The sequence below is a fragment of the Dipodomys spectabilis genome, unplaced genomic scaffold, assembly GCF_019054845.1.
Source record: "Dipodomys spectabilis isolate Male_0828 unplaced genomic scaffold, ASM1905484v1 ptg000075l, whole genome shotgun sequence".
NCBI lineage: Eukaryota > Metazoa > Chordata > Mammalia > Rodentia > Heteromyidae > Dipodomys > Dipodomys spectabilis.
Window position 1 is genome coordinate 13,544,020 of NW_024870752.1, and position 26,821 is coordinate 13,570,840.

The window sequence follows — 26,821 nt, forward strand, 5'->3', positions numbered from 1 at the left end:
ACTTTTTGTATATTATTGATAAATGTAGACAGAAGAACTGCTGTGAATTAAGAACCTCAATTTGTATTCTATGGAAAAGCAGCTCTATAGCAACTGGCTAACCAAAGCAGGGTTTTATTATTACCAATAGTTCACCGGGTCCTATTTTGAGTATCTGTGGAACACTATTTGCTAATCATACTTTAAAACCATAGAACAAATAAAGGAACTTTAAAAACTAAAGACAAACTCTACTGTTTGAATCCAGCATTTTAAAGGACAGTTCATTTGTGCTGCAAGTATTTATTGACCACTTACCTAATCTATGCCACTTCTGGAGTGAAGATATGATAACATATAAAATTTACCTAAATCCACATCATTCACTTTTTATTCTACCTGGGGAAAGAGATGACTAACAAATGAATCACACAATAAATTAGAAAATGATTGATGGTATGGAGAAAGATGGGCATGGAGAAAGATATTGAGTGGATTGGGGCTGTGGAGTAGATGTGTTTTGTGTATGTCTGTGTTGGTATGTATATATGTATATGTAAACATGTGAGGAGTGGTCAGGGAAAGACTGCTCTGATAAGGTGCTATTCTACAGGGGACAAGCAGGTTGAGGATGATGGGGTCAGGCCTTGTAGTCTTTATAATGACTTTGGCCTCTGAGGTAGGAAGTCACTGGAGGATTTTAAGCTAACTTGTGCTTTTCAATAAAAAGAAACACAGCTGTTTAATCAACTGTGTTTGGGTTTAGAGTTGGAAAAAACCTGCTCTCTTGTATAGTACATAGAAACTACTGTTAGTTTTTTTTTTTTAATCTAACAAATATGGAGCATGGATTATGTGAAAGAGTCTTCCTTAGGCACTAAGGAATGCTAAAGATGGGTATATCTTAAGTGCTTTCCTTATTAATAATCTTATTGGGGTTCTGGAAACTTTCATAGAGTTAATTAAAATGTGAGTCATGGCTGGGCATGGAGGTACACACCTGTACCAGGAAGCTAAGGCAGGAGGATCATGATTTATAGGCCAGCAGTAGCTAAATGGTAAGACCCTGCATCAAAATGCAAAATAGATCCCACAATTGTTGAGTGAACTCCTAAGTTGTGCCAACTGTTGTGCTGATGCTGAAGCTAAGGCAGTGGATCTGCTGCACTCCATTTCTTTTAAGCTGTTTGTGTGTTCAGAGAAGAGGATGGACACATGAAGAATCAATCACTGATTAGCACAGTAGTCATCCTCATTCCTGCCATGCTCCCATTCTGAAAGTTAGTTGTATTTTTCACACTTCTGTGTATCCAGTTTTGACTAATACATCTCAGAGGAGAGTTGAGCACTGCCATGAAGGAAAAGGAGGAATGTTTTATGTTGGGAAAATAACACATGTCTGTGTATAAAGGAGCATAAAAGTGGAGGGCAGGTGAAAGAGACAGACAGACCGGGAGGGAGGGACAGACAATGACACAGAGATATTAGGAAGAAGAAGAGAAAGAGTTAGTGAGAATACTTTGTGTATGATGAACTAGATTCAGAAAGAGAGAGGAAGACAATTATAAAATGGTGTAGGTTTTTGCTATTTTCTAGTCATATTTAAATTTCACCTTTGAACCTGTGGAAGAAATGGTCCTGTGATTGAATGAGATAGTCAATCAGCTGTCTACTAGCACAGGGCCTGGAACCGAGCAGGGAAGATACCTTGTTATAGGAAGAGAATACAGGTAACCATTAGGAGATCAACTTAGAAAGAAGCAAAAGTGCTAAAAGGACTTATGTGACTTCTGAGTAAGTCCTGTTGAAAGCATCAAGTCGAGTTTTGGAGTCAGGAAGAGAGGCTGGCAGGCAGATACTATTAGGACTTATTTCATTTTTCTAGTTAAAGCCATAGAAGGGATTGACATTATCCAAAGAGAAGCTAAAGAGCAAGAAGAAAAAGAAACTGTAAAGGAGTCCCTACCCCATTCCAAAAAAGAAAGAAGTAGGAAAGTGGTGTGAGCTGTTGATGGGAACTAGCAAGAAAAAGAGTTCAAGACAAAAGGAGGAAGGAATGTAAGGAAGGGAGAGCGGTGTCCGTTGTGGTGATAGACTGGTCAGGGGCTAAAGACTTCTAGATTTGACCATGAAGAACTCTAACATTTGTTGCTTCTGGTTTGCCTCTGTCTGACATTAGATTTGAAGTCATTCCTGAAAATTAAACATAGCATCCATTTTACATTTTCTCACAATGCTTCACTATTAATTAGTAGTTGAAACAGTTCTCTGCAATGGCTTGGGAAGGGTCAAAAATAGGTGGACTTTCGATCAACTATTCATATATATATATACATATATACTTATGAGTTATTTTGCACATGATGCATGTTTGAAAACTAACTTGTATATCTAAGACATTGCATTCAGACTGAAATAAATTATAATTAATATTACTTCAAATATCCATCTACATTGGTATTTTAAATTCAGTCATACTACAGTGATTTTTCTTTATTTGTTTGCATAGCTTGGCACCTGTGTTTGCTCTGTTTGTACCATTTTACTGCTCCATACCAAGAGTCCAAGTGGCACAAATTCTGGGCCCGTTGTCCATCACAAACAAGACATTGATTTATATTTTGGGACTGCAGGTACAGTATACATTTTACATTCACATTTGTTTAACTTTCTTTTTATTTTTTCTTTTGTTTTTCTCTTGTTTGATCTCCTTGAAAACAATATTTTTTCCCATGAGTTTGGCTTCATGATCTGTATCAGATGTTCAGAGGAAGTGCTATAGAACAAGAACATCAAGGTGTAGAAGGTACTAGAATACTTTCATAGCCTTTAGAAATCTGATAAGACCTTTCACTGTAATTTGTATCAGTGGAAAGTGTTTTCATTTAATTACACAATTGTAAGTATATTTTAAGAATCGTAGTTTGAAGTGGGAACAAGGGAGAACAGTGGAAAGTGGAAAATTAATGTTGAAGTTAATTTATTGAATCATAAGTAAAGCTTGAAGAAGCCCAATGTGTTTTGCTCATTTATCCTTCTGTGTTTTTATCCACATGATGGCATCACTATTTGCTAATAGATATGCTGTGTAGACATCTGACTTACTGTCAGATTTTAAACTCAAACTTGAAAAAGTGATCTTCAATGAAAAGCTCCCTGACACATTTTGGGACCTGTGCTAGAAAACACATATAATGTTCTGTTTTCTGTCCCTACTATCTATCATTCTTTTACACTCACAGCTTTTGATGTAAGATTTTATTCTATGGCTCCCTATTACTCAATGTGTAGCGTGAACCTTTGATCCACTAATTAATACTCATAACATTCCTTATCCCACACATATAAACCAAGTAAAAGTATCACTGTAAATGCCCTCCTCCCTCCCCTTTTCACCTTTATCATTTCCTCTCACTTCTCTAGTCTGCTGCCTTATCAGTGGCTCATCTGAGGCCAGTATTTCCTTCCCACTTTACAACCCTTTCTCATAAGTTATATAGTCCTCATCTCTCAACCCCCACACCATGAGGTAAGGTTCCAGTTCTGACCTGACTTTCTCTGTGAGTTAGATGTGGGTCAAGTCCTAGGGCCCACCAGAACCTCTTGTTAGCCAGTTCCAACTCTAGAGTTAGGTAGCATAATAGAGGATGAAGACGTTGTTTTATTCATTATGGGAGTAGGAATTCAGTGTAGCATATGGAAAGTCTTCACATCAAGTAGACTTGGGAACTTGGTTACTTAGTCTGATAGTTATTTGTTTTGCTGTCTACTTTTCCTGAGCTCCAGTCTTCCCATCTGTAAAATGAGGATCATAATATCTACATTACAGTGTTATTTTAAGGCTAGAGATTGTAAAACAGGGCATTTTTAGTGTACTCTGAACAGATGAGGGCATCCAGGTCAGTAGGATCTTATCTTTAATGAATACTTTATAGCTTCCCCCTTTAGCTTTCTGTTGTTAATGTATTATTATTTTCAGCAAAGCAAAGTAAGTAATAATGTTCATCTCTTGGGAGAAAAAGGGATCTAATCGGATAAGGAGATACTGCCTAGTCTTTCACAAGAGACTGTATTTAATGCTATTTCAGCAGTATTTTACAACCTAGTGATCCTTCTCAGCTCTGATCAAAGGCAGAAATGTAGCTGCAAATACCACAAGTGGTTTCTAAAGTAATATAAATTCTTGATATTGTCCTAATAGTCCCAATAACTTCATGAAGTAGAAACCAGTATCAGAAGGTAGGAGTGGAGGTGCCTCATTGGCTTCTTGATAAAATCTAGTCCTTAGCATGAATGGCATCCAGGGTTCTTCTCACCTATCCAGCACCAGTTCCAGCTTTTCCCCACCTTGAAGTGAGTGTGGCTAATATTTCCAGCATCTCCCTGCCTTGGTCCCCTCTGGGCCCTGTTTCTGTTCCTTTCTTTCTCCCTTTCACAACCACTTGAAGTCAGGGACAGTGAGTGTATGAGGAGTGAGTAGCTTTAATCATTACCAGAAGAGTCAAAATGCCTGTTAGGGAACATGTACACATTCAGTGGCTATGTCCTAGGCTCAGAACTGTGGAAGATGAAGTGGAAGGTGTGGTTCTTGTCCTTGAGAAGTCTAACAGCGAGGAAAACTCACATCCTTTCAAAATCTAAGCTGGCACAGTTTGCACTACATGTGCAGTATGCTGAGGGACATGGAGGCCAAAAGCATTTAGTGTTTACTCCCATGTTCTTTTTTATGTGTATGAGACACAGCAGGGTGGGGAGCATGTGTCCGTGGGCAGTACAGCTCCACCTCCCATAGTTGTTTGGCCCAGGGCAAATTGTATAGGCAATCAGTCTACTCACCAGTGAAATAGAGTTCCTAGAATATCTCTCATTGAGTATTTAGGAGGCTTGTGTGTGAAAAGCCTTGAAAGGAATGACTGGCTTGTAGAGAGTGATGTAGCTTATTTCCCTTTTTGTTATTAAGAGAACTGCAGCTGGGTGCCAGTAGTTCAAGCTTGTAATCCTAGCTACTCAGGAGGCTGAGATCTGAGGGTCACAGTTCAAAACCAGCCCAGGCAGCAAAGTCTGTGAGACTTCTCACCAGTTAACCACCAGAAAACTGGACGAGTTGTAGCTCAAACTGCTGTAGAGTGCTAGCCTTGAGTGAAAAAGCTCAAGGACAGTGTCCAGGCCCTCAGTTCAAGCCCCACAATAGACAGAGAGACAGAGAGAGAGAACTACAGAAATTATTTGTCTGTATAATCATTATCCTTGTTATTATGAGAGTCATTTGTACTAAGCAAGCCTCACACCAGTGAAAGATTGGGTAAAAAGCGGCAGCCACAGCTTCCTTTCCCTCCTCCTTGGCCTCTCTTACCTTTTGTGTCTGTTTCCTTTTGTGCATCCATGTTAAATGTGCAAAACTCTGAAGTTTCCAGTTAGCATAGTGTTACCTATAAACCAGGACTGTTGTTCATCAGTACTGTACTTCTTCCTCTGTAGTCCTAAGTCCTGAAACTCAATCTAAACTCCTAAAAATAATCAAACACTAGACAGTATATCATCTCATTCTCCAAGGGACACTTTGAAACATCTTAGGATTTTTTTGAACCCTGAGCATAACTTTTAGGTATAAATGATGTGGAAAACAAGTAGACAGATGTCACAGATCTTATTCAGATTACTTAGTCACTAATTAACTTTGCTTTTATTAACTCACTCTTCCTTGAGTGAACTAGAATGAGGATATTGATAATTAAGAAGAATATCAATAGTCGGGTGCCACTGGCTCACACTTGTAATCCTAGCTTCTCAGGACACTGAGATCTGAGAATCACAGTTCAAAGCCAGCCGAGGAAAGGAAAGTCCATGAGACTCTTTATCTACAGTTAACCACCAGAAAACTAGAGGTGGTAGAGCACTAGCCTTGAGTGAAAGAGCTCAGGGACAGCACCCAGAACCTGAGGTCACATCCCAGGAACAACTATAAAAAAGAAGAATATCATTGTGTATGGACCTGTAGGCCAACAAATTTGGAGTCGAAATGATAAGAAATCAAAATGAGAAGCTTGTTAAACAAATATCATAGGGCACTAATTAACACCAAACATTGATGATGACCTCATATTTTTACTTTGTTAATTCTAAAAATTTATTTATTTATAGCTTTTTACCTTTAAGTCAATCCCATTTGTAAATAAGAATATATTTGAATTTCACTTATTTGTCTTCGTAGGAGGGGAGCAGTTCAACGAACTTGTTTTCAACCATAAAAAGTCTAATGTCTTAGTTTAAATACATATATGTATATATATTGTATTTAATAATATACATTATTTTTTTAAATAGAATTGATACTTAATTTTATATTTGCTTATAATCTTTATTAAGGCATGTCCAATTAATACTTAATACAAGTGGTCATTACTGTATAGTTTATAAAATTACATATACTATGATTAACAGTTGAATTTTATTTTTAGCTATCTTTTTTTTCCTTTTTTAGCTTTTCACCTCTGGTTCCTACATATGGATTGTAGCCATAAGTGGACTTGTAAGTGTGATTTTTTTCCCCCTCTTGTCCTTCAATTCCTTCTCTCTTCTGAAAAAACATTAAGAAAAACGTCACACTTAAATTGTGGGTTGTACTCTCTTGTCTCCGACATTCTTTTAATCATATCGAATCTAGCTCCACGCTACTTCCTTCAAGATGAAAAAGGGCCCGCTATATGGAAAATCAAACACAAAGGGAGGCCAATTTGTCTCTATTTTTAAAGTAACTTTGATAAAAGTTTTAGCTGAGGTTTTTGGTCACTGTTGTTTTTAAATTATTTAATCTAATTCATAGTCAGAAAGAGATGACAGAAAATGAAGAAGTTGAGCCTAGTAAAAATAAGAAGAGCTGTTGTCTACTTGTTTTGAAAAGAGACACTGTCGTGTGAGGGAATAAAATGAGAAGAACTGGAAAGTCAGGTGGGTTGGAACAGACAGAAGACTCATCGGGTTTGTGGCCACAGAGTGAGGAAGCCAAAAGGATTCTAAGCCCTCATTCTATGTGCTGGAATTTCCTCTCTCCCATGCCCATACTGCTTTGTTATACTTCAGTAATAAGCATTTGCCTTAAATCCTTTTGAAAGTAGTTTTAAAGAAATTCAGGCTAGGCACTAGTGGCTCAATGTATATAATCCTAGAGCTACTCAGGAGGCTGAGATGTGAGGATGAGGTTCAAAGCCAGCCCACCAGGAAAGTCTGTGAGACTTTTATCTCCCAACCACCAAAACACCAAGGTAGAGGTGTGGCTCAAATGCTAGAGCCCCAGTGTTGAGTAAAAAAGCTATGATACAGCACCCTGAGTTCAAGCTCTAAGTCTGATATCGGAAAGAGAGACATTGGCAGAGATGAGAGAGGGGGTTGGGATAAGGGTAGGGAGAAAGAAATGAAAGAAATCTAAGTCAAGAGGATGAGATTGATCTTATTCTTCAGACTTGAATGTATGAACCCTTAAATTTATTGTAACCCTTAAATAAATTATATCTTAATGTATTTTATTTCTTTCTTAGGAAAGACTAAGAAAATACAGAATGGCTTTATAGGAATATATATATGTATGTATATATGTGTATATATGTATACACATATATATAAAATCAAAGGGAAGACACTTGGAAATAATGGTGCATCATCCCAACACAGACCTTTTAAATAAGTTACCACTGTTTCCCCAGTGATTACCAGGCCCATATTGTAAGGCCTTACAGGTCACCTGAGCCATCTTTAATTCTTAAGACTGTAGTGGCTTCGGGACATCTTAGGGTCAGTTTGACTCTCCCAGGCACAGTCGCCAAGCTTTCCTCTGTGTTAGTTCATCATCATCCACTACCGGTGACTGACAATGATTACCCAGCTTTTGGCCCTCAATCTGAAGCACCTGGCTTTGACATTGAGAGCCGCATGTACTCTTTCTTCCACATTGTATTTTGTCTTCACCACAATGCTCTTGAGTCCTCTTTTGGATATTTTCCTAAGCCATTCATGATTTTGAGATCTACTTCTTGAATATTATTCTATTGTGTTGGTTTTCTTTTGATTCATGTATTCTCAATATCAATCCCCTTCTTTAATAATTCATTATGCAACTCATTTGCTTTAAAATATCTCATTTTCTTTCTTCTGTTTTCAGACACCTGTTTGTAAATTAAGTGCTCTTTGTCACCTTAAGAAAGTTTCATTTTGTGGCATTAGTGCTCTAGAATTGGAGGATACATAGTGTCTTCTCTTTTTTTGTAGTGTTTTTAGAACCTAAAATATGCTTGCAGTGGTCACAGGCTTTCTTAGAAAGTATCTTAACAGATAGTAGGTGATTGTTTTAACTGTTTTAAAGGAATTAGCTGCTAAAAGATTTTAGAGGTTTCAAAGGTGTTAATAGGATTGTGCTTTTTGAAACATCATTCTAAGATGACTTCTCATTTTAAGGAATCCCACTAATAATAAACATCCCTGTACCAACTGAATTTTTCCTTCTACCGCATTGACTCAGCCAAAGTTATTGTCCTCCTATTATGATAAAGAATTTAATATATCTTCATGTTAGTCTTTATTCTATCATAGTTAGATGACCCTGTTTATTTAATATTGTTGATAGCTGAGCTAGGAAGGTAGCTTAGTGGTAGAGTGCTTGCCTAACATGCATGAAGTCCTGAGTTCAATTCCTCAGTATCACATAAGCAGAAAAAAAACAGAAGTGGCACTGTGGCTCAAGGGTAGAATGCTAGCCTTGAGCAAAAGAAACTGCAGGACAGTGCTTAGACCCTGAGTTCAAGCCCCACGACTGGCAAAAAAAAAAAAATATTGATAGCGTTGATGATCATAGATGCTTTTCCTTCATGCTATATACCATAAATGTTGGTACTTACATTTTGGATTTAATACCTTATCTCTGATTTTATCAAGAAAATCTGCATTTTATGAACTATTTCATATGACATGTATAATGATAATTATAAAAGAGAATATTAAAATTATTTATGAGCCAGACATGGTGGTATACATCCATAATCCCATCCTTCTAGAGGCTAAATCAAGAAAGTAAGGAGGATTATGAATTTGAGGCCAGCCTAAGCTACATAGCAGACTCAAAGCCAAGCCTGAGTTACATGCAAGACACTGTCTTTAAAAAGAAAAAAAAGCTGGGCGCCGGTGGCTCACACCTGTAATCCTAGCTACTTAGGAATCACGGTTCAAAGCCAGCCAGGCAAGAAAGTCTGTAAGATTCTTATCTCCAATAAAACCATGAGAAAACCAGAAGTGGCACTGTGGCTCAAGTGTAGAGCTCTAGCCTTGAGCTGAAGAGCTAAGGGACAGCGCCGAGGCCCAGAGTTCAAGCCCCATAACAAAAAAAGAAAAAAAGAAAAAAAAAAGCCAGGCCCCAGTGTTTCATGCCTATAATCCTAGCTACTTAGGCAGCTAAGATCTAAGGTGGTGGTTCAGAACCAGCCCAGGCAAGAAAACCTGTGAGACTCTTATCTCCAATAAACTACCAAAAAAAAAAAAAAGCCATTATTAGAGCTACAGCTCAAGTGATAAAGCACTAGCTTTGAGCAAGCCTGAGTTTAAGCCCTCAATCCAACAGACAGACATACACACACATGCATGCAAGCACTCCTACACGCAAAAATTATGAATATCAAGTTTAGATCATTGACTATAGGATTAAAAGTCTGAGACTGACAAAGCCATGGTTGGCTAACGGAGATGTCTCTTGCTCAATGTGATTTCTCTTCCCATATAGATCAACTAACTTCCTTTTTTTGAGGAGTGGGACATACTGGAGATTAAACTTAGTGCCTTACACTTAATTAAACTTGTCAGGCAGGTACTCTGCTTGAGCCATACTTCCAGGCTGTTTTTTGTCTTTTTTGCTAAATAAAATGCTAAACAATGAAATTCATACTACCAAAAAGAAATGTACAGTTTGCAGTGTTGTGGGGTAATGTTACAAAACCTTTTGGTGAAGGTCAACATTTAGGTATTGAAACCAGTAGTTCACCAAACATACTGTGTGTGTTAAGAAAGTAATATTATTTCACTCTAGAAATTATGTGTTTTCAGTAGAGTGCTCGTCTTGAGCTGAACAGCTGAGGGATAGCGCCCAGAGTTCAAGCCCCACGACCGACCAAAAAAAAAAAAGAAAGAAAGAAAGAAATTATATGTTTTATGAAAGAAGGAACTTTTTGAAAAAGATATTTGTATAAATCATAAGTCATAGCCAGGCACTGGTGGCTCACACCTATAATCCTAGCTACTCAGGAGGCTGAGATCTGAGCATCGCAGTTCAAAGTCAGCCAGGGCAGGAAAGTCTGTGAGACTCTTATCTCCAATTAACCACCAGAAAACCAGAAGTGGCACTGTAGCTCAAGTGGTAGATAGAACACTTGCCTTGAGCTGAAGAGCTGAGGGCCAGTACCCAGGTCCCTGACAGAAGGGGAAAAAAAAGTGTGTGTGTGTGTGTGTCAGTCATTTGTTATCTACTGTCATAAAAACAAAAAAATCATGCTTTTCTAGAAAACTGACACTTTCTTAAGAGTAGTTATTGTTTTTCTTTCAAATAGGTTTGTTTTAAATCTCCCATCTTGTCATGATTATAGGTGTCTCTGAGCTTTAAAATATCCCCGTGATTAACAGAGAAGGTTGATAGTTAACATCAATGTAGTATTTTACCAGCAGGAGCCCTTTTCTGTCACCAGCTATGTCACACAGAAGAATAAGGACTGAATAAGGGCTGAAATAAGAGAAAAAGAAGGAATTAGTTTGTCTTCATGGCTGTCCCGCTTCAGTTCCACTTGGTGACCTGTCAAAGATCCCACTCCTGGAATCATATCTAGGAAGTTGGCAAGCATTCAGTTTTGCTAGCTTACTTCCGTACTCCCATGTATCATATTAGCACTATTGTGTTCATTTGCTCTTCTGAATGCTTGGTGGAAGACTGAAAAACTGAGGCTACTCGTTATGTTCAAATTCTACTAATTTTGTTACCCATTGGCACTTTCTTAAAGAAAGCATTGCTTAGTTGTTGGTTTTATTTAAATTCTTTTGTGGTTTTGCTGAGAGCCTTGGAACCATCTGTGTCCCAGTACTTCTTCATTTTCTGCAGTTTGTGAATCATAGTAATGAGTCATTACCACTAGGATATACCCTGATTTTCAAAACCTGAATCTGGCTCCTGATCTGATTCTGCCATGATTAAAACAGAAAGAGCCTTGCCAATTTTCTCATTTTTTCAGCTCACATATTTGTCATTATTTGGTCCTCTTTCAAGCTATTTCAGAGCAAATTAACAGATGGACCCGTATTTCTCAGTTTCTCAGCTTTCCTGCTTCAACATGTCTCTGTCTCTGCCTTTGTTGCATACTCTGTACAGTACATCAGACATCTATTATCTTCTTATCAAGCAACTTTAGGGTTGGAAAAAAAATCTGTTCTTCTCAGTAAGATTAGAAATGTAAATCAACAGAAGATTATTTAGGACCTTCAGTGTGGTCTGAGTTGAGATTGTTTTCTATGAGCAGTGAGAATCTTTAAAGCTTTTCAAACAAACATACTTCAGATAGTGCCAGATTGTACAAGTCTTACTGGGCTTTACAAGATAGGTGGGAGAGAAGATGGCCATCTAGGAGTCAGAATGGCTCATCTGTGGCCAATGATTTATCTTTATCTCATCTCTCTACTATAGGTGTGTGTGTGTGTGTGTGTGTGTGTGTGTGTGTGTGTGTGTGTGTGTGTGTGTGTGTGTGTGTGTGTGTGTCAGAATGGCTCATCTGTGGCCAATGATTTATCTTTATCTCATCTCTCTACTATAGGGGTGTGTGTGTGTGTGTGTGTGTGTGTGTGTGTGTGTGTGTGTGTGTGTGTGTGTGTGTGTGTGTGTGTGTGTGTGTGTGTGTGTGTGTGTTGGAGCTCAGGACCTAAGCACAGTCCCTGAGCTTTTATGTTCAAGGCTAGCATTCTAACATTTGCCACTTGAGCCACAGCTACACTTCCAGCTTTTTAGTGGTTAATTGGAGATAAGAATCTTATGGATGGGGCTGGGAAGGTGGCTCAGTGGTAGAGCATTTGCCTTGCATACCTGAGGCCCTGGGTTCAATTCCTCAGCACCACATAAGCAAAAAAAAAAAAAAAGAAAGAAAGCCGGAAGTGGCGCTGGGCTCAAGTGGTAGAGCGCTAGCCTTGAGCTGAAGAGCTGAGGGACAATGCCCAGGCCCAGAGTTCAAGCCCCATGACCGGACCAAAAAAAAAAAAAGAATCTTATGGACTTCACTTCCTGAGCTGGCTTCAAACCATGGTTCTCAGATCTCAGCTTCCTGAGTGGCTAGGATTACAGGTGTGAGCCAGCAGCACCTGCCTTCTCTGTAATTTAAAAGGCAAAAAAATAAATACTGTTTTTTAAAAATTATTTTTAGAATTTCTAAAGCCAGTGTTTAATTTAAAATGACTTGTTTTATATGCCAGCAATACAAAGTGTTGCGTTGGTACCACCAAAACCAAAGGAATTGGTTAGTCCAATACATCTTTTCTCTGTTTTCCATTCCTGAACCTTTAGTGGAACATAATTGAGATCAAATTCTGGTTCTGTACAGTCCAGGTTTAAAGTAGGTGGCAGTCTTTGGTGGTAACAAGCCAGTGTGGTAAAAGCTGCCTCCACTGCCCCTGCAGCTCCCAGCAGGTGTCCTGTGGCTCCCTTCATTGAGGAAACAGCAAGGGCATATGCATGGTCTTTAAAGAGACGCTTAATCGCTTGGTTTTCAGCAGCATCTCCCAATGGGGTGGAAGTAGCATGTGCGTTGATATAGGAAATCTCTTCAGGTTGTACACCTGCATCTTTTATAGCAGCAGACATTCATCTTAAGGCACCATCTCCTTCAGGATCAGTGGCAATTATATGACCAGCATCACCTGAAAGTCCATAGCCCAGAACTTCTGCATAGATCCGAGCCTTCCGTTGAACAGCATGTTCATGTTCTTCTAGCACCAACACAGCAGCACTTTCTCCCATTACAAAACCATCTCTCTTTGGATGAAATGGTGGACAAGCCAACTTAGGGTCTGAGTTTGTGCTCAGAGCCCGGGCCCTCCGGATTTTGGATGTTTGCACAGTTCCAAGAAACCTTTTGTATCTTGTTATTCTTTGGCATGATCTTGAAAATAAATGCGTGCTTGTAATATTTAGGAGATTCTGTAAGCAGTTTGACAACATGGTTGAAATTCAGATAGCCAGAAATATAGTCCTATGCCAACAGCATCCTGAAGTGCAGGATCCTGAGGATGGGCAGGTGGGCGCAGCTCCAGGATGGCCGTGGTCTGGGGGGTGGGAGAGAGGCGGCTGCGCTGGGTATGGGGGGAGGGTTAGTGGATGGAGAAAGTTTACTAAATACTGTTTTATAATAACTCTGAGACACTGAAAGAGCATAATCTACTGTGGTGATATCAGCTTCTTTTGGAGTAGGTTTTGGCCCCTTGACTTGCTTTCTGGCTTAGGATAGGGTACCTGTGCCCCCTGTGCCTTCCCTGGCATATACATGCCTTTCTCTCTATACTTCCTTTTTTCTATTTACCCTTTTTTCCCTAGATTTCTTCTCCAAACTGACCTATCTGGGTACAGGGTAACAAGCCAAATAACTCTTCTGCTACTCAAGACCTTCAGTTAAACTTTAGGAAGGTAGATTATTCTTTATTAGTTCCTTGAAAATAAAATCCAGAGAAATGCAAGAGAAATCCAGACTAGATCAAGCTGTGAGGTTGGTTGGGCTTGGGAAAGACAGTGGAGAAGCAGACGATCAGGAGTTCCTTAGAGGGCACTTTCACCCTTTTATATAGCAGTTGGGATCCCAGCATGAATTAAGTAGTTGTGGGTTCATTGTGTAACACACACTCACATCCACCTTTATGTTGACCTTTTCCTACACTCTCCATCTTCCCTCTCTGTTCCACCCTTTTCTAACCTAACCTCAGGCAGCCTGGGCCCACTAGAAGAAAAACCAATTATACTCTGCCTTATAGCAGTGGCAGTTTGCAGCTTAGTCAGGAGCCTCATGGATGATGTGTTATTAGATAGAAAGGTGCAATCTGGTAGACATGTGATTGTGTATGTGTGTGTGCCAGTCCTGGCACTTGAACTCAGAGCCTGGGTGCTGTCCCTGACCTTTCTTGCTCAAGGATAGCACTCTACCACTTGAGCCACAGTTCCACTTCTGGCTTTTTTGCCGGTTTTTATTGGAGATTAGAGTCTTGCAGACATTTCTTGCCTAAGCTGGCTTTGAACCACAATCTCCAGATCTTAGTCTCCTGAGGCATAAGTCACCAGCACCCAGTTAGACATGTGATTTTTAAATTCTCATGTAGAATAAATAAAATTATGTTTATGTCTTGAAAAGCTGGCAAACAGAAGAGTCTTATAAATATAGCCATTGGCAGGGCATGGTAGTATACACCTGTGAATTCCAGCTAGTTAGAAAGCTGAGTTCAGGAGAATTTGCAATTTGAGACCAACTAGCAAGACCTCATCTCAAGTAAACTGGGCATGTGATACATATCTTTGATCTTTGCTACCTAGTCAGAAAAGTTCTCAGTCTCCATCTCCACAGATATAATGGCACACACTTATAATCTCAACAATGACAGGAAGCTTAAAGTAGGCAGATCATAGCCTGGGTAAGAATCAAAACCCTGTCTCAGAAATACCAGTGAAAAATAGGGACACACACACACACACACACACACACACACACACACACACACACACACACTCACCTGATGTATTTTTTCCTTTGTTTTTAGCCCCCCCCCCCCATTCTGGCTTTCTTGCAAAGCCTATTCAGACTGCTCCTTGGGGGGACCTTCCCCCTGCCTGCTTCCATTTGAGCCCCTGCAGATGTTTACCTTCCAGACATTGTGTGCTGTCTAAGGCTCCTGAGCAGAGCTTTGGAAGCACAGCTTGTTTTCTGTAACAAATGCGTGGTTCTTACTCTGCACTGAGACTTGCGGTAGATGACATTATTTATTCAGATGTTTTTGTTCATGTAAGCATGTTTGGGTTGTTTGTCTGGGCTCCACATTTGACTCTGTTCCCTTCGTTGTGAAAAAAAAAAAAAGCCTGGGTCAGAGAGAGGCTGCTCCTGGACAGCCCAGAATGAAGAAGACACCTGCAGCCAACACGTAACATGGGCAAGAAATAAATATTTATTACAAGCTACAGAAATTTGGTGTCCACAGTGTATCTGCTAAAAAAAAAAAAAAAAAACCAAAAAAAAAAAAAAAACAACTCTTCTAAGCACCTATCAATATTATCTTAGTCTTCATAAAAACTTGATATAGACTGTTTTTATAGATGAAGAAACTGAGGCACAGAGAAATTAAAAGCTAAATTAATCTGGAAGTTACACAAGCTGGTAAGTAGTAAAGACAGGAGTCAGGTGGAAGTGGTGTAGCTTTAGTGTATGTGTCAACCACATGCAGTTTCTTTTGTATTCCTGCTTTCATCTTCATATCCCCTCTTCTAACAGAATGTTGAATTCAAGTCTTGACTTTAAGCTTTTTTGAGTAATCCTTCTCTTCCTTTCTCTCATCCCTTCCCTCCTTCCTCCTTTTCCTGTTTCCTTTTTCTTTCACTAATACCAAGATCTGAACTCAGGACCATTCCTTACCTCAGCTCTATCACTTGGGCCACACCTCCAGCTAATCATTTGGAAGATGGAGATTCTGCAGGATGGCTTTGAGCCACAATATTCCAGATCTTAACTTCTTAAGTAGCTAGTATTACAAGCATGAGACACCACTGGCTGACACCTTGTCATTTTTATATGTACACACACACACACACACACACACACACACACACACACACACACACACACACACACACACATTTTGTAGTATGAATATGTAACATGAGATCTACCCTCTTAATAAAGAAGAATTCTCATCCACGTACATAGCTATTCTGAGACCTTGCTTTAGCCACACCACTAAAAGGAGACCCTGCTCATCAGTGGACATGCTGTTCTGGAGAGCAGTCTTGCCTAGGAAGTTGTAAGCATCCAGAAATGATGAAACACATACCCTCAAGAACTTTCTCCAGTTTCTTCTTTGTGCAGCTCAGGTCTCATCTTCACCAAACTCACTTGTCTTGTAGTTCTTGCATTGTCACGTGTAAAAATCTGAAGTAAGCCGGGCACTGGTGGCTCATACCTATAATCCTAGCTACTCAAGAGACTGAGATGTGAGGATTGACGTTCAAAACCAGCCTGGGAAGGAAAGTGTGTGAGACTGTTATCTCCAATAAACTACTCAGAAAAAGTCAAAAGTGGCTCTGTGGCTCAAGTAGTAGAGTGCTAGCCTTAGCAAAAGAAGCTCAGGGACAGTGCCAAAGCCCTGAGTTCAAGCCTCAGGACCAGAAAAAAAAAAAAAAATAGAAAAAGTTTAAAGAATAATTTAAAATCCTTGCCCATGTAATTGTAACCCCTCTGTACAGTATTTTCACAACAAAAAATTTAAAAGAAATACTATGTAACTTGTGGCCAAGGATGGGAGTGGAGAGCTGGGGGTTATTCTCATTACCCCACTTATGAAATAGTAACCTCTCTATATACACTTGTAAAAATAAATGTGTTACTCTTTAAAAAAAAAGAATAATTTAAAATATTTCAGGCTGGTTTAGAGTGCTGCTGGTGATATGAAAAGAAACGGTGATAAGAAGAGGTTACAGTTGAAGAGACTACTGGTAGATTAGCAGTCACTTACAGTACAGCATTTTCCTATAGAGTCTTCCTATCGATAGATTGAAAGCCTTGAATCAGTTTTGATTATCTCTTAAAGCTGTTTTTTTTTTAATAGGAAAGTGTTATGTTCCTTCCTCTTTGGGGTTGTTTATGTTGGTATTTCTCTTCTGTCATCCTGATAACCTCTGGTAAGGACTACAGTAAAATCACTATATGCTATGTTGAATTTTTCTTCTAAAAAGTATGAGGTACTCTTCTTTGTCTCTTCCGACTAATTTGAGATTAAAAATTAATTTTATCATCTTTTTCCATTCTATCCTCTTAAGCCCATATATGGTCAAGTCTTGTTTTGTTTTTGTTGTTTGTCAGTCATGGGGCTTGAACTCTGGGCCTGGGCACTGTCCCTCAGCTCTTCAGTTCAAGACTAGTACTCTACCACTTGAGCCTCAGCACCACTTCTAGTTTTCTGATGGCTTATTGGAAATTAGGGTCTCACTGGCTTTCCTGTCTGGGCTGGCTTTAAACCGCAATCCTCAGCTCTCAGCCTCCTGAAGAGCTAGGATTACAGTAGTGAGCCACTGATGCCCGGCTCAAGTCTTGCTTTTTAAGCCAGGTTACTCTTCTGTCTTTTGATTGACAATTAACATTCGTTGTTAATATTGAAAGGCATGTCATATTCCCTGTCATTTTGTTACATTGTGTTCATACACATATGCCAGTGCCAGTCCTAGGGCTTGAATTCTGAGCTTTTTTGCTGAAGAGCTAGTGCTCCATCACTTGAGCTACAGCTCCTTCTTTGAACTTTTAGGGGGTTCATTGGAGATAAGAGTCTCACAGACTTTCTTGCTTGGTCTGGCTTTGAACCATAATCCTCAGATCTCAGCCTCCCAAGTATCTAAGATTATAGAAGTGAGCCCATGGCTTTGTTTTTGTTGTTGTTGTTTTTAAATGCTTGTTTCTTTTATGTTCTTCCTTTGCTGCTTTTGATATTGTTCCTTTGTTCTGTATATTTTGTATTTTAACTATAATATAGGGGTGTTTATTTTTCTGATTTTATCATTCCATGTTCTATAGGCCTCGATCACATGGAATACCTTTGCTTTCTCAAGGTTGGAGATGTTTTCTGCTATTGTTTTGTTAGTATGTTATCTAGCAGTTACTTGTATCTCTTCTTCAACACCCATGATTTGTAGATTTGGTGTTTTGGTTGTGACCCAAAGGTCTTTCATGTTCCATTCATATTTCCTTAGTATTTCCCTATACCTTTATGTGGTTATTATCTCCTAGTTTATCTTCAAACCCTGATATTATATTTTTAACTTGTTTCTTTCTATAGAATGACTTTCAGGGGCTGGGAAGGTGGCTCAGTGGTAGAGCACTTGCCTTGCATGCTTGAGGCCCTGGGTTCCATTCCTCAGCACCACATAAGAAAAAAGCCGGAAGTGGCGCTGTGGCTCAAGTCGTAGAGTGCTAGCCTTGAGGTGAAGAGCTGAGGAACAGCGCCCAGGCCCAGAGTTCAGGCCCCATGACCAGACCCAAAAAAAAAAAAAAAATGACTTTCAGGGAGCTTTTTATTTGATTTATTGAGCTTTTCATTTCCAAAATTTCATTTTGAATTTTTCAATATTCTGTATCTTTATTGGATTTCTCTTTAATAAACTAGACTTCCTTATTTCATCTCTTTGCTGGAGTGTTTCTTGAGTTCAGTGAGCTGATTGTTACTATATTCTTTGATTCAGTCAGGTGTTTCAACATCTCCAGTTTTCTTCATCTTTCTTGTCATTGGTCTTTTGAGTTCACTGTTCAGGATTTCATCTGTTTTGTTTTTGTTCAATGCCTTTGTTATAGAACTGATGACCTTTTGAGGTGACATGTTTTTCAGGTTTTTGAGTGTGTGAGTTTTTGGTTGTAGGGTTTAATCTCCTATGGCCTTTCAGTTAGACATTTCCCAGTGTTTAGGTACAGCTGAGTAGTGGCAGGGTTATGGTGAATTTTTGTGTCATTATTCTAGGTTGGGGAAGTAGCTCATAGTCAGCTATTTTGCTATCATGCTCAAGACACTGGATCCAGTCCCCTATTGCACTCATAAAGAGGAAGCTTAATAAAGTATTTTGCGTTCAGCTGTTCCTTCCCCTGGCTGCATTTGCTGGTGTCCACAATGGAGCTTCTGAGATCATCCCTTAAAGTAGTCTCTGCCATTTTCACTTTACCTTGTTTGTTCTTCCTATTATCTAGAATACAATAGATGGGTAAAGTTTGTTGTTGTTGTTTTAAAGATGAAGGAGAAATAAAATTCTGCTGCATTTAAGACATTTTCTACTTTGTGAAGAAGTTGACCATTATAATCTTTCTGATACATGATTTTTCCAAAAAGGAAAGTTTAGAGAAACTTTCTAAGACAATTTGCTAGAAATAGTCTATGGTAAGTCTAATTCTTTTTGCATTCCAATTAAAAATCCCAAGACTGAATCAAAAAGCTATACAGTTTTTTGGTTGGATACCTCAACATCTTTTAGATTAGTGCCATTCCGCCTCCCTCATATGAAAAAGGTAGGAGAGCTATAGAGTTCAAGTCACTTTTGCACTTAAGATACAAGACAGCAAGACTCCGAATTGCCAAAGCTACATGTTTCTGTACGTTCATTTTTTTAAAAAAAATCTTTCCAGAATTAATCAGACAGAACTAACTCTGGGTTTAACTAATTTACATACGCATTCTTTTTTATTATTTTAAGAACTCTTTCCAAAGATCCTCCATTCTTTAGTGTTTTTTTTAGTATCAAAAAAGGACTAGGAAGATGTAAAGTCCATTTAGTCAGAGATTTTTCTACTTCCTCCCTACTGTGTCCCAGTGTCTAAAGCACAGCCTGACACAGATTCGTGTTCAATAAATAATTTTGGATGAATTACTAAGTCCTCAGTGGGTGTGCTTTCCCAGGGCTGTGAGTGCACATGGAGTCTGCATGCAGAGGCCCAGGTGCTTTTTTGGCTGTTCTTACTATGCAAAAGCCATGTCACTGTCCTGGGAAAGCAGCCCCTGGTATTTGGTTGCCCTGTTAGAAGGCACATTTCTTGAAGGCGGGGGATCCCTGTGGTCTGCAGGGACTGTAGCAGTGCCGTTCGCCTGGTGAGTTTTTGTTCAGCCACAGTTGGCTAAACAAAGAGATCAGCACCTGATGTAATGGCCAGGTCATGGTTTCTTACCTTTGTCAATAGTGGTTTCAGGCTTACACTAAACAAGACCAGAGGACAATTAACCTTTACTTCGGTCATCAAGAATGTTCATGTTTTCCACCCAGCAGATTAATTTCATTATTTATGTAGTGAGCATTATTCTATCATTTCCTTTCCAAAATAATCAGTAAAACCTGAATAAGAATGCAGTAGGTTGTAGGCACTGGTGGCTCATGCCTGTACTCCTAACTGCTCCTGAGGCTGAGATCTAAGGATGACTATTCAAAGCCAGCCTGGGCAGGAAAGTCCATGAGACTCTTATCTCCAAATTGCCAGGAAACTAGAAGTGGAGCTGGGCTCAAAGTGGTAGAACACTAGCCTTGAGCAAAAAGAACTCAGGAATGGTACCCATTTTATTATCTTTTGGGAACTCCATTTTCAATCTGAGGATCTATATTAGATCTAAAATTGTTCATTCTAAAGTCACTTAACTGTCTCTTCAAATATGACCCACATTTCCTCTCTTGTCTTCTGTTTCCAATGTTATGGGGCATATATGTTCTGCATACTGCTCTTGCCCAGACCTTCTTGAGCTCCTTCCTCCAAAGGCTTTGGGCTTTCACCTCACTGTGGAGGAAGGAGAAGGTAGATACTGGCTGTGAGGAGAAAACGGGGACCTTGTATGCAGATTCAAATCATCTTCCACCTCATAGCTGCTGTCCACAGCACTTGGCTGTCAAACTTGAGCCTGAGTTCCCTGGGATCCTCTTCAGGCATTCACACCCACTCTCTCTATGCACTGAGTGATTTGTGATTATGCATTATGCTTTCCACTTTGTTAGTATGGTTCAGGATTAGAAGTACTTTCTATCTTAACCAAGTGTAGTTCATTTCTGTCTCTACTTTGTTGTTTGTACTATTTTTGAGAGAAGGGATAGCAGAAATTACTTTGAAAGTTCCCCACTGTTCACTCTCATAGCCTACAATGTCCTTCCTCCTGACATTGCTCCAGACTTTCCTAATAAGGGTCAGATACCTTCATGGGCTGCATCTAGTGGGCATTTCTCTGTCTCAGACATAGTTGACTGTTCTTCAGTATTTTCCCTTAGTTTCCCTGATATTAAACTCTCCTATTTTCCCTTCTGCTTCCTAGCAGCCCCTTCTCAGATGTCTTCTATTTTATCTAGCCACAAAATTTTATTATACTCCTGTCCTCTCTTTTGTTTAACATCTCTATCCCCATATTATCTCATATCACTGTGTGATATCCAGCAGTTCCCAAATCCTTATCTCTGCCTGACTTTTCCACTGAGTTCCAAATTTTTATGTCCATTCACCTCCTTAAGAGTTGCACTGAGATGTCTCATAGGTGTTCCCACTTGTTCTCACATAGCATTTGCTGTTTTCTGTGCCTGCAATGTCCTTCCCTAAGTTTCCTATCATCCTTAAGGTCTTGACTCAAAAATCACTCCTCAGCAACTTCCCTTACCTAATAAAGTAAGTCCCTGGCTCTAAATCATTTATTTACTTCTTAGACCTTGTTGAAAACTGCCTATGTCTTTACTTGTTTCACTGTCTTTTCTCTGTATGGAACACTATTGCTTCTTTAAGAGTAACACCTTGTTTATCTGGTCTGCCACAGTATTCTCAATACAGCAGTCCTTGTCTGATTAGTTTAAATCACACTAATAAAACGAGCTGAGTTTGGTGATATATGCCCATAATCCCAGGACCAGGATAGCTGAAGGAGGAAGCTCTCTCAGCTTGAGGACAGCCTGGACTGCATAGTGAGTGTACTTCTCTCATATTAGATAGAAACTTAGTAAATAACTTTATTTAGTGTGCTAAATTCCTACCCTAAGAACCATAGTCATTTTTGCCTAGAAAACAATAAGGAACTTTCTCTTCCCAATAAATAGGGAGATTTCTCTTTCTGCCTAAATTACCTTAAAAATGAAAAATAGTTTTAGTTAAAAGAGAATTAAGGGGTCTGGGAAAGTGGCTCAGTGGTAGAGCGCTTGCCTTGCATGCATGAGGCCCTGGGTTTGATTCCTTAGCACCCCATAAGCAAAAAGAAAAAAGCCAGAAGTGGCACTGTGGCTCCAGTGGTAGAGCACTAGCCTTGAGCTGAAGAGCTGAGGGACAGCGCCCAGGCCCAGAGTTCAGGCCCCACAACTGGCCCTCCCCCCCCCAAAAAAAAAAAGAGAGAGAGAGAATTATGAATTGCTAACTAAAATTGTTAATGAATTAAACATCTAGGAAAAAAATCAACACTTGAAAAGTTGATTAGAACACAAGGAATTTTCAGTGCCTGGGTGGGTTGATGAACACCAGCATGTTCTGCTGGCATTTCCCTATGTATATAACATCAATAGTGATCACAGAGTTGGTACAGTATGATACTGTCTTGATAGTCAGATATTTTGTGACTTTCACTTAAAAATGAGGACATTGTTCTTCCAGAATCTTTCTGGTACCTTGAATGTTAAATGGCTAGGATTTAACTATTTACTAGTTTCATAAACCTAATCTTACTATATTAAGTACGTTAAATTTTTGTTGGTTTGTTCTGCATAGTATTCTGAAACTTAGTAAGTGCTTTTATTACTTAACACTGATACAAGTAAGAAAAATACTCTGAAGTATTCTGCATTTGTTGGTTTCCATGCTAATAAATTCTTTTTTTTTTTTTTTGGTCGGTCTTGAGGCTTGAACTCTGGGCTTGGGCACTGTCCCTGCGCTCATCAGCTCAAGGTGAGCGCTCTACCACTTGGGCCACAGTGCACTTCTGATTTTCTAGTGGTTTTATTGGAGGTAAGAGTCTCATGGACTTTTCTGCCTAGGCTGGCTTTGAACCAAGATCCTCAGATCTCAACCTCCTGAGTAGCTAGGATTACAGGCGTGAGCCACCGGCACTAATGAATTCTTTACATTTGTATTATATTTCTAAAACTCCAGTTGGCCTTTTTCTTGTAGATTTCCGGTATGTGCTATGATCGCAAAATGTTCCAAGTTCACCAAGTCCTCTGCATCCCCAGCTGGATGGCACGGTTCTTCTCATGGACTGTGGAGCCCATGTTCTCATCTTCAGAGCCCACCAGCGAGGCCAGAGTGGGGATGGGAGCCACGGTGGACATCCAGCGTCAGCAGAGAATGGAACAACTTGATCGGCAGCTGATGCTCTCTCAGTTTGCACAAGTGAGGCGGCAAAGACAGCAGCAGGTAATATCCAAAATAACTTGTGTGAAAGAACCAGTGGCCTTTGTAAATTTGTGATTGTGTGTGTGAGATAGAGACTGCATTTATTCTTAGGCTTTGTGATCTGGATTTCACGTAGGTCTTGGATAGTGGCTATTTTTAGGTGTTTTTATTTCAGGTAAAAAAAAAAGTTATTTGCAGCTGAATGATTGGTCAAATTGGATGTGCATGTATGTCTTAGAGAGACACCAACCTAGTTAACAAGATAAGCTATTTATCTGTGTTTACAATCTTGTAAAAGCCACAGTGTCTTCCTGTTAAAGATGAGAATCACATGCTATGAATGGAGAGCATGATTTTCTTCAGTTGAAATGAAGACAATATAATATAAAGATAAAGAGAATGTTAAGGGAGTAACCAGTGAGTAGATAGGATATATGCTGTGTTTTCTTAACTTTGTCCTCAGTAGTCAAGAACTATTGCCCATTTATCCAAACAATCCTCCGTCCAGCACGGCAGGAGAGAGGGCTGCAGTCATGCATCAGACCCACTTCCTCAGGCACTTCTGTGACCAGCACCCTGGGCTCTTCATTTCTTGCCTCCATCTTCTTCCTTTTTTGTTAAGTTTTAACAAAGATTTATTTTAGTATAAAAGGGTTAAAGTGGGAGACAGAAAAGGAGAAACATAGGAGTTAAAAGACTCTACCTTCACCTTTTTTTTATGCTCTGGTATAATGAAAGGTTTTCTCTTACCATTCCCCCTCCTCCCGCCGGCCCTGGATGTGAGAGGTAGGTCAGTAAGTGCCAGGAGAGCCTGCAAAAGTGAATTCAAGTCCCATAAGGGTCCCAGAGTTTATATTTAAGGTGGGGATAAGGGACATAGAGAAGCAGAAGTTTATCTACATTTAAAGTGATTCTAGAACATACCATAAAGATACTACACTGTGAGATGTTTAAATATGAGGCACACACTACGCCCTTGGAAAGATCAGAAGAAGAGGGGTAGATGATCAAGAGTCCACTATATAGAGCTGAGAGCAAAGGGCAAAGAGACAGTCCAGAAGAACGAAATTAAGGTGAAGCTAGACTACATCCAGTGCCTTATATTTGGCAGATGACTATAGATAACTGCAAAGAAACCTGGAGAAGAATGAGCAGGCAGGGTACCATCTAAAGGTAATAGATGAGACACCTAGCAGGGTCTGTGTGCTTCGATTCCCTTTGGCTTCCCTGTACATCTTTCCTTCCTCCTGGATATGGACAGGATCCCTCTAGAATACAAGTCTCCAAAGCAAAAGTGAGTTACCTTTTTAGGCTTTACGGCTTACTTTAGGGGAAAGTGGTTCTAGTTTCTTTGACTGACTCTCTTCAGGATAATAGGACAAAGTCTTAAAGACCTTTATTGTCCTTCCCTGTCACTTGTTCATCAAAGACCCAATATGTGGAGTAGGTATGAGTTGGGGAAGAGGTTTTGGTGCAGCAGAGGAGAGTGGCAGGGTGGGTACCTGGCACGCCTACTTCTGCAGCTCACCTTTCACCCTCTGGCCTGGCCCATGCTGATCTCAGCATGATGGATTCTGCTGAGCCCACCCGGCCTGCTGAGCTGTTGGGTCTCCGCCTCAGACGCTGTGCTCCCTCTGGCCCTCAGATAGCCACTTTATGATGCAGCAACAAATTTTGCAAGAATGTAATTCTCTTCTGTAAAGCAAGCCCTGCCCCCAGGATGCTATGTTAGGGACCTTTATGTTATCCTTCCCTGTAGTTGGCCGTAAATACCACAAGGTATCTTTCTCCAGGTCCTTTGAATACCAGGGATCTGCCAGCTTTCCCAGGCCAAGCATCAATGAATTGAGCACCCAAACCAAACCCCTTCCCTGCTGGAGCTACATTGCCCCCAGGTCCTTGGGAAGTCACTGACCCTGATGAAGGCTCCCACTGCTTGTCAGGTCTCTCCATTCTGTTAGTGTTAGGTTGGTTTTCCTCTTGTGGGTCTGATGTTCAGAGCATGATACCAACCCCTGGAGTCCTGCTGAGGCCTTCCCCTAGTGTGATCTCCTGGACAGCAGATCACTTACTTATACATAAACGGAACACATTTTCTCATTTATCCCAAATCTCATTAGCTTAACATCCTGCTGAATTTCCACACTGGGCTGGATTTAATCCTTTTTCTTTTACATATGGTAAGACACCACACAAGAGAACTCTTCTGTTAAACCACAGCTGAAGATATATCTCTGTTTGTGTACAAGATGAGAATGGTGTTTGGCACCTTATAATACTAGAGAGAAGTTTTCCATTGACTTTTCATTAACTTAGCACTTAGTGCTTCTTAAAATCTGGGCCTAGAATTAGCCATTGAGAATACAGCTGTGAAAAACACCAGTATTTGTCATTATAGAGCTTGAGATCCATCCGTCCTCCCGAGTTGCCATGTTTCACTCATTTTCAGTAAGAAGAACATCACCATTTCTTGGGCAAATTATGTACTGAGTACTTTGCAAATATTATCTCATTCATTCCTGTGTTGGTCTTGAGATATACAAGTTTTCCTTCTTTACCTAAGGCAGATTCCTGGAAGGGGGGCTGGAGTGGAGAAGCCTCCACCCTAGTTCCCTATGCTGTTACCTCCTAGTGTTGAGAGTTCCTTCATGATTATGATTGTTTTTTTTTCCCCTCTTTTTGCTTTAAATGGCAGAAACCCAATGCCAAGCTTAAAGTTTAGTCATCTCTTTAAACCAAATTTAGAACTTTTATCTCGATCTTCTTCTGAATAGTTGTGTTTGTTCTAACACAACTAAATCTTATTGTAGGTACTCTCAAATTACATTATTACATTTAAAATAAGCCTAGTATTTATTTAAAAGCTATTGGTTTTTAGATAATTCTTAGAGAACCAGAGGTTTTTTTTTGTTTTTTTTTTTTTTTTCAGTCAGAGTAACTCAGTTACAATTACTGTGTGTTAAAAATGAGTGATCTAAAGGCTGTACTTTGGGAACTTCAAAGACTGTGTCTGTCATCTTTCACCCTAACGCAGAAGCTTACAGTACTGCTCTCTGGTGCCTGCTGCTTCACATGCCATCCAAGCTATCCCTGAATTACAAGGGTGATGCCTTCACTCCCCTAAACCTCAGTGTCCTCGCCCCAGCCATCAAGGTGCTTAAAACACATTATCCCTGCCTATTTTTAGCCATATCTCCTTTCTGCAGCCCATTTGCCCATAACAAACCATGCCAAGCCGTTTGCAATTCATCAGGACTACATGCTGTGTCACATCTGCTCTTTCCAAACCACCTTCCCTATACCAGCTTCCCAACCACCACTACTACACAGAGACCTGTTTTGCCTGCATCTATGCTATCTAGTCCTATGTATTTCTGGAAAGTCACCCTTCCTCTATGGAGCCTTCTACAGCCTCCCACTGGAATCCTGAGGCTTTACCTGCACCCTGAGCCCAACCTCCATACAGATTGACCATCTGTCTTTGTTTTTCTCCTATGTAAATAATGCTGGGTACATAATAGGAACTCAATAAATATTTGGGGACTTGGTGAGTAAATATGTGTACAGTAAATATTGACAGAATTACTTCACATACTTGAGCCAAGTGAACACATTGCTGGGAAGACACACAGGTATTTTCTACAGGGTAAGCAGAAAGAAAGAATGACAGACCCAGCCTGTGTTTAGGCAGTACACCGAGGACAGGGTGAGGAAGTCCAAGT

At 39.8% G+C, this 26,821-nt stretch overlaps 1 protein-coding gene and 1 pseudogene across 1 annotated transcript in view; one reads left to right on the plus strand and one right to left on the minus strand.

Annotated features, from left to right (window-relative positions):
- Nucleotides 1-26,821, plus strand: part of Ubac2 (UBA domain containing 2) — a 132,341-nt gene that overhangs the window by 79,162 nt on the left and 26,358 nt on the right. Inside the window, exons 5-7 of the mRNA XM_042682632.1 lie at nt 2,489-2,612; nt 6,461-6,508; nt 22,875-23,120. Coding sequence (XP_042538566.1) covers nt 2,489-2,612; nt 6,461-6,508; nt 22,875-23,120 — 418 coding nt within the window. The remainder of the gene's footprint in view (nt 1-2,488; nt 2,613-6,460; nt 6,509-22,874; nt 23,121-26,821) is intronic.
- LOC122110130 lies at nt 12,433-13,230 on the minus strand (annotated as a pseudogene).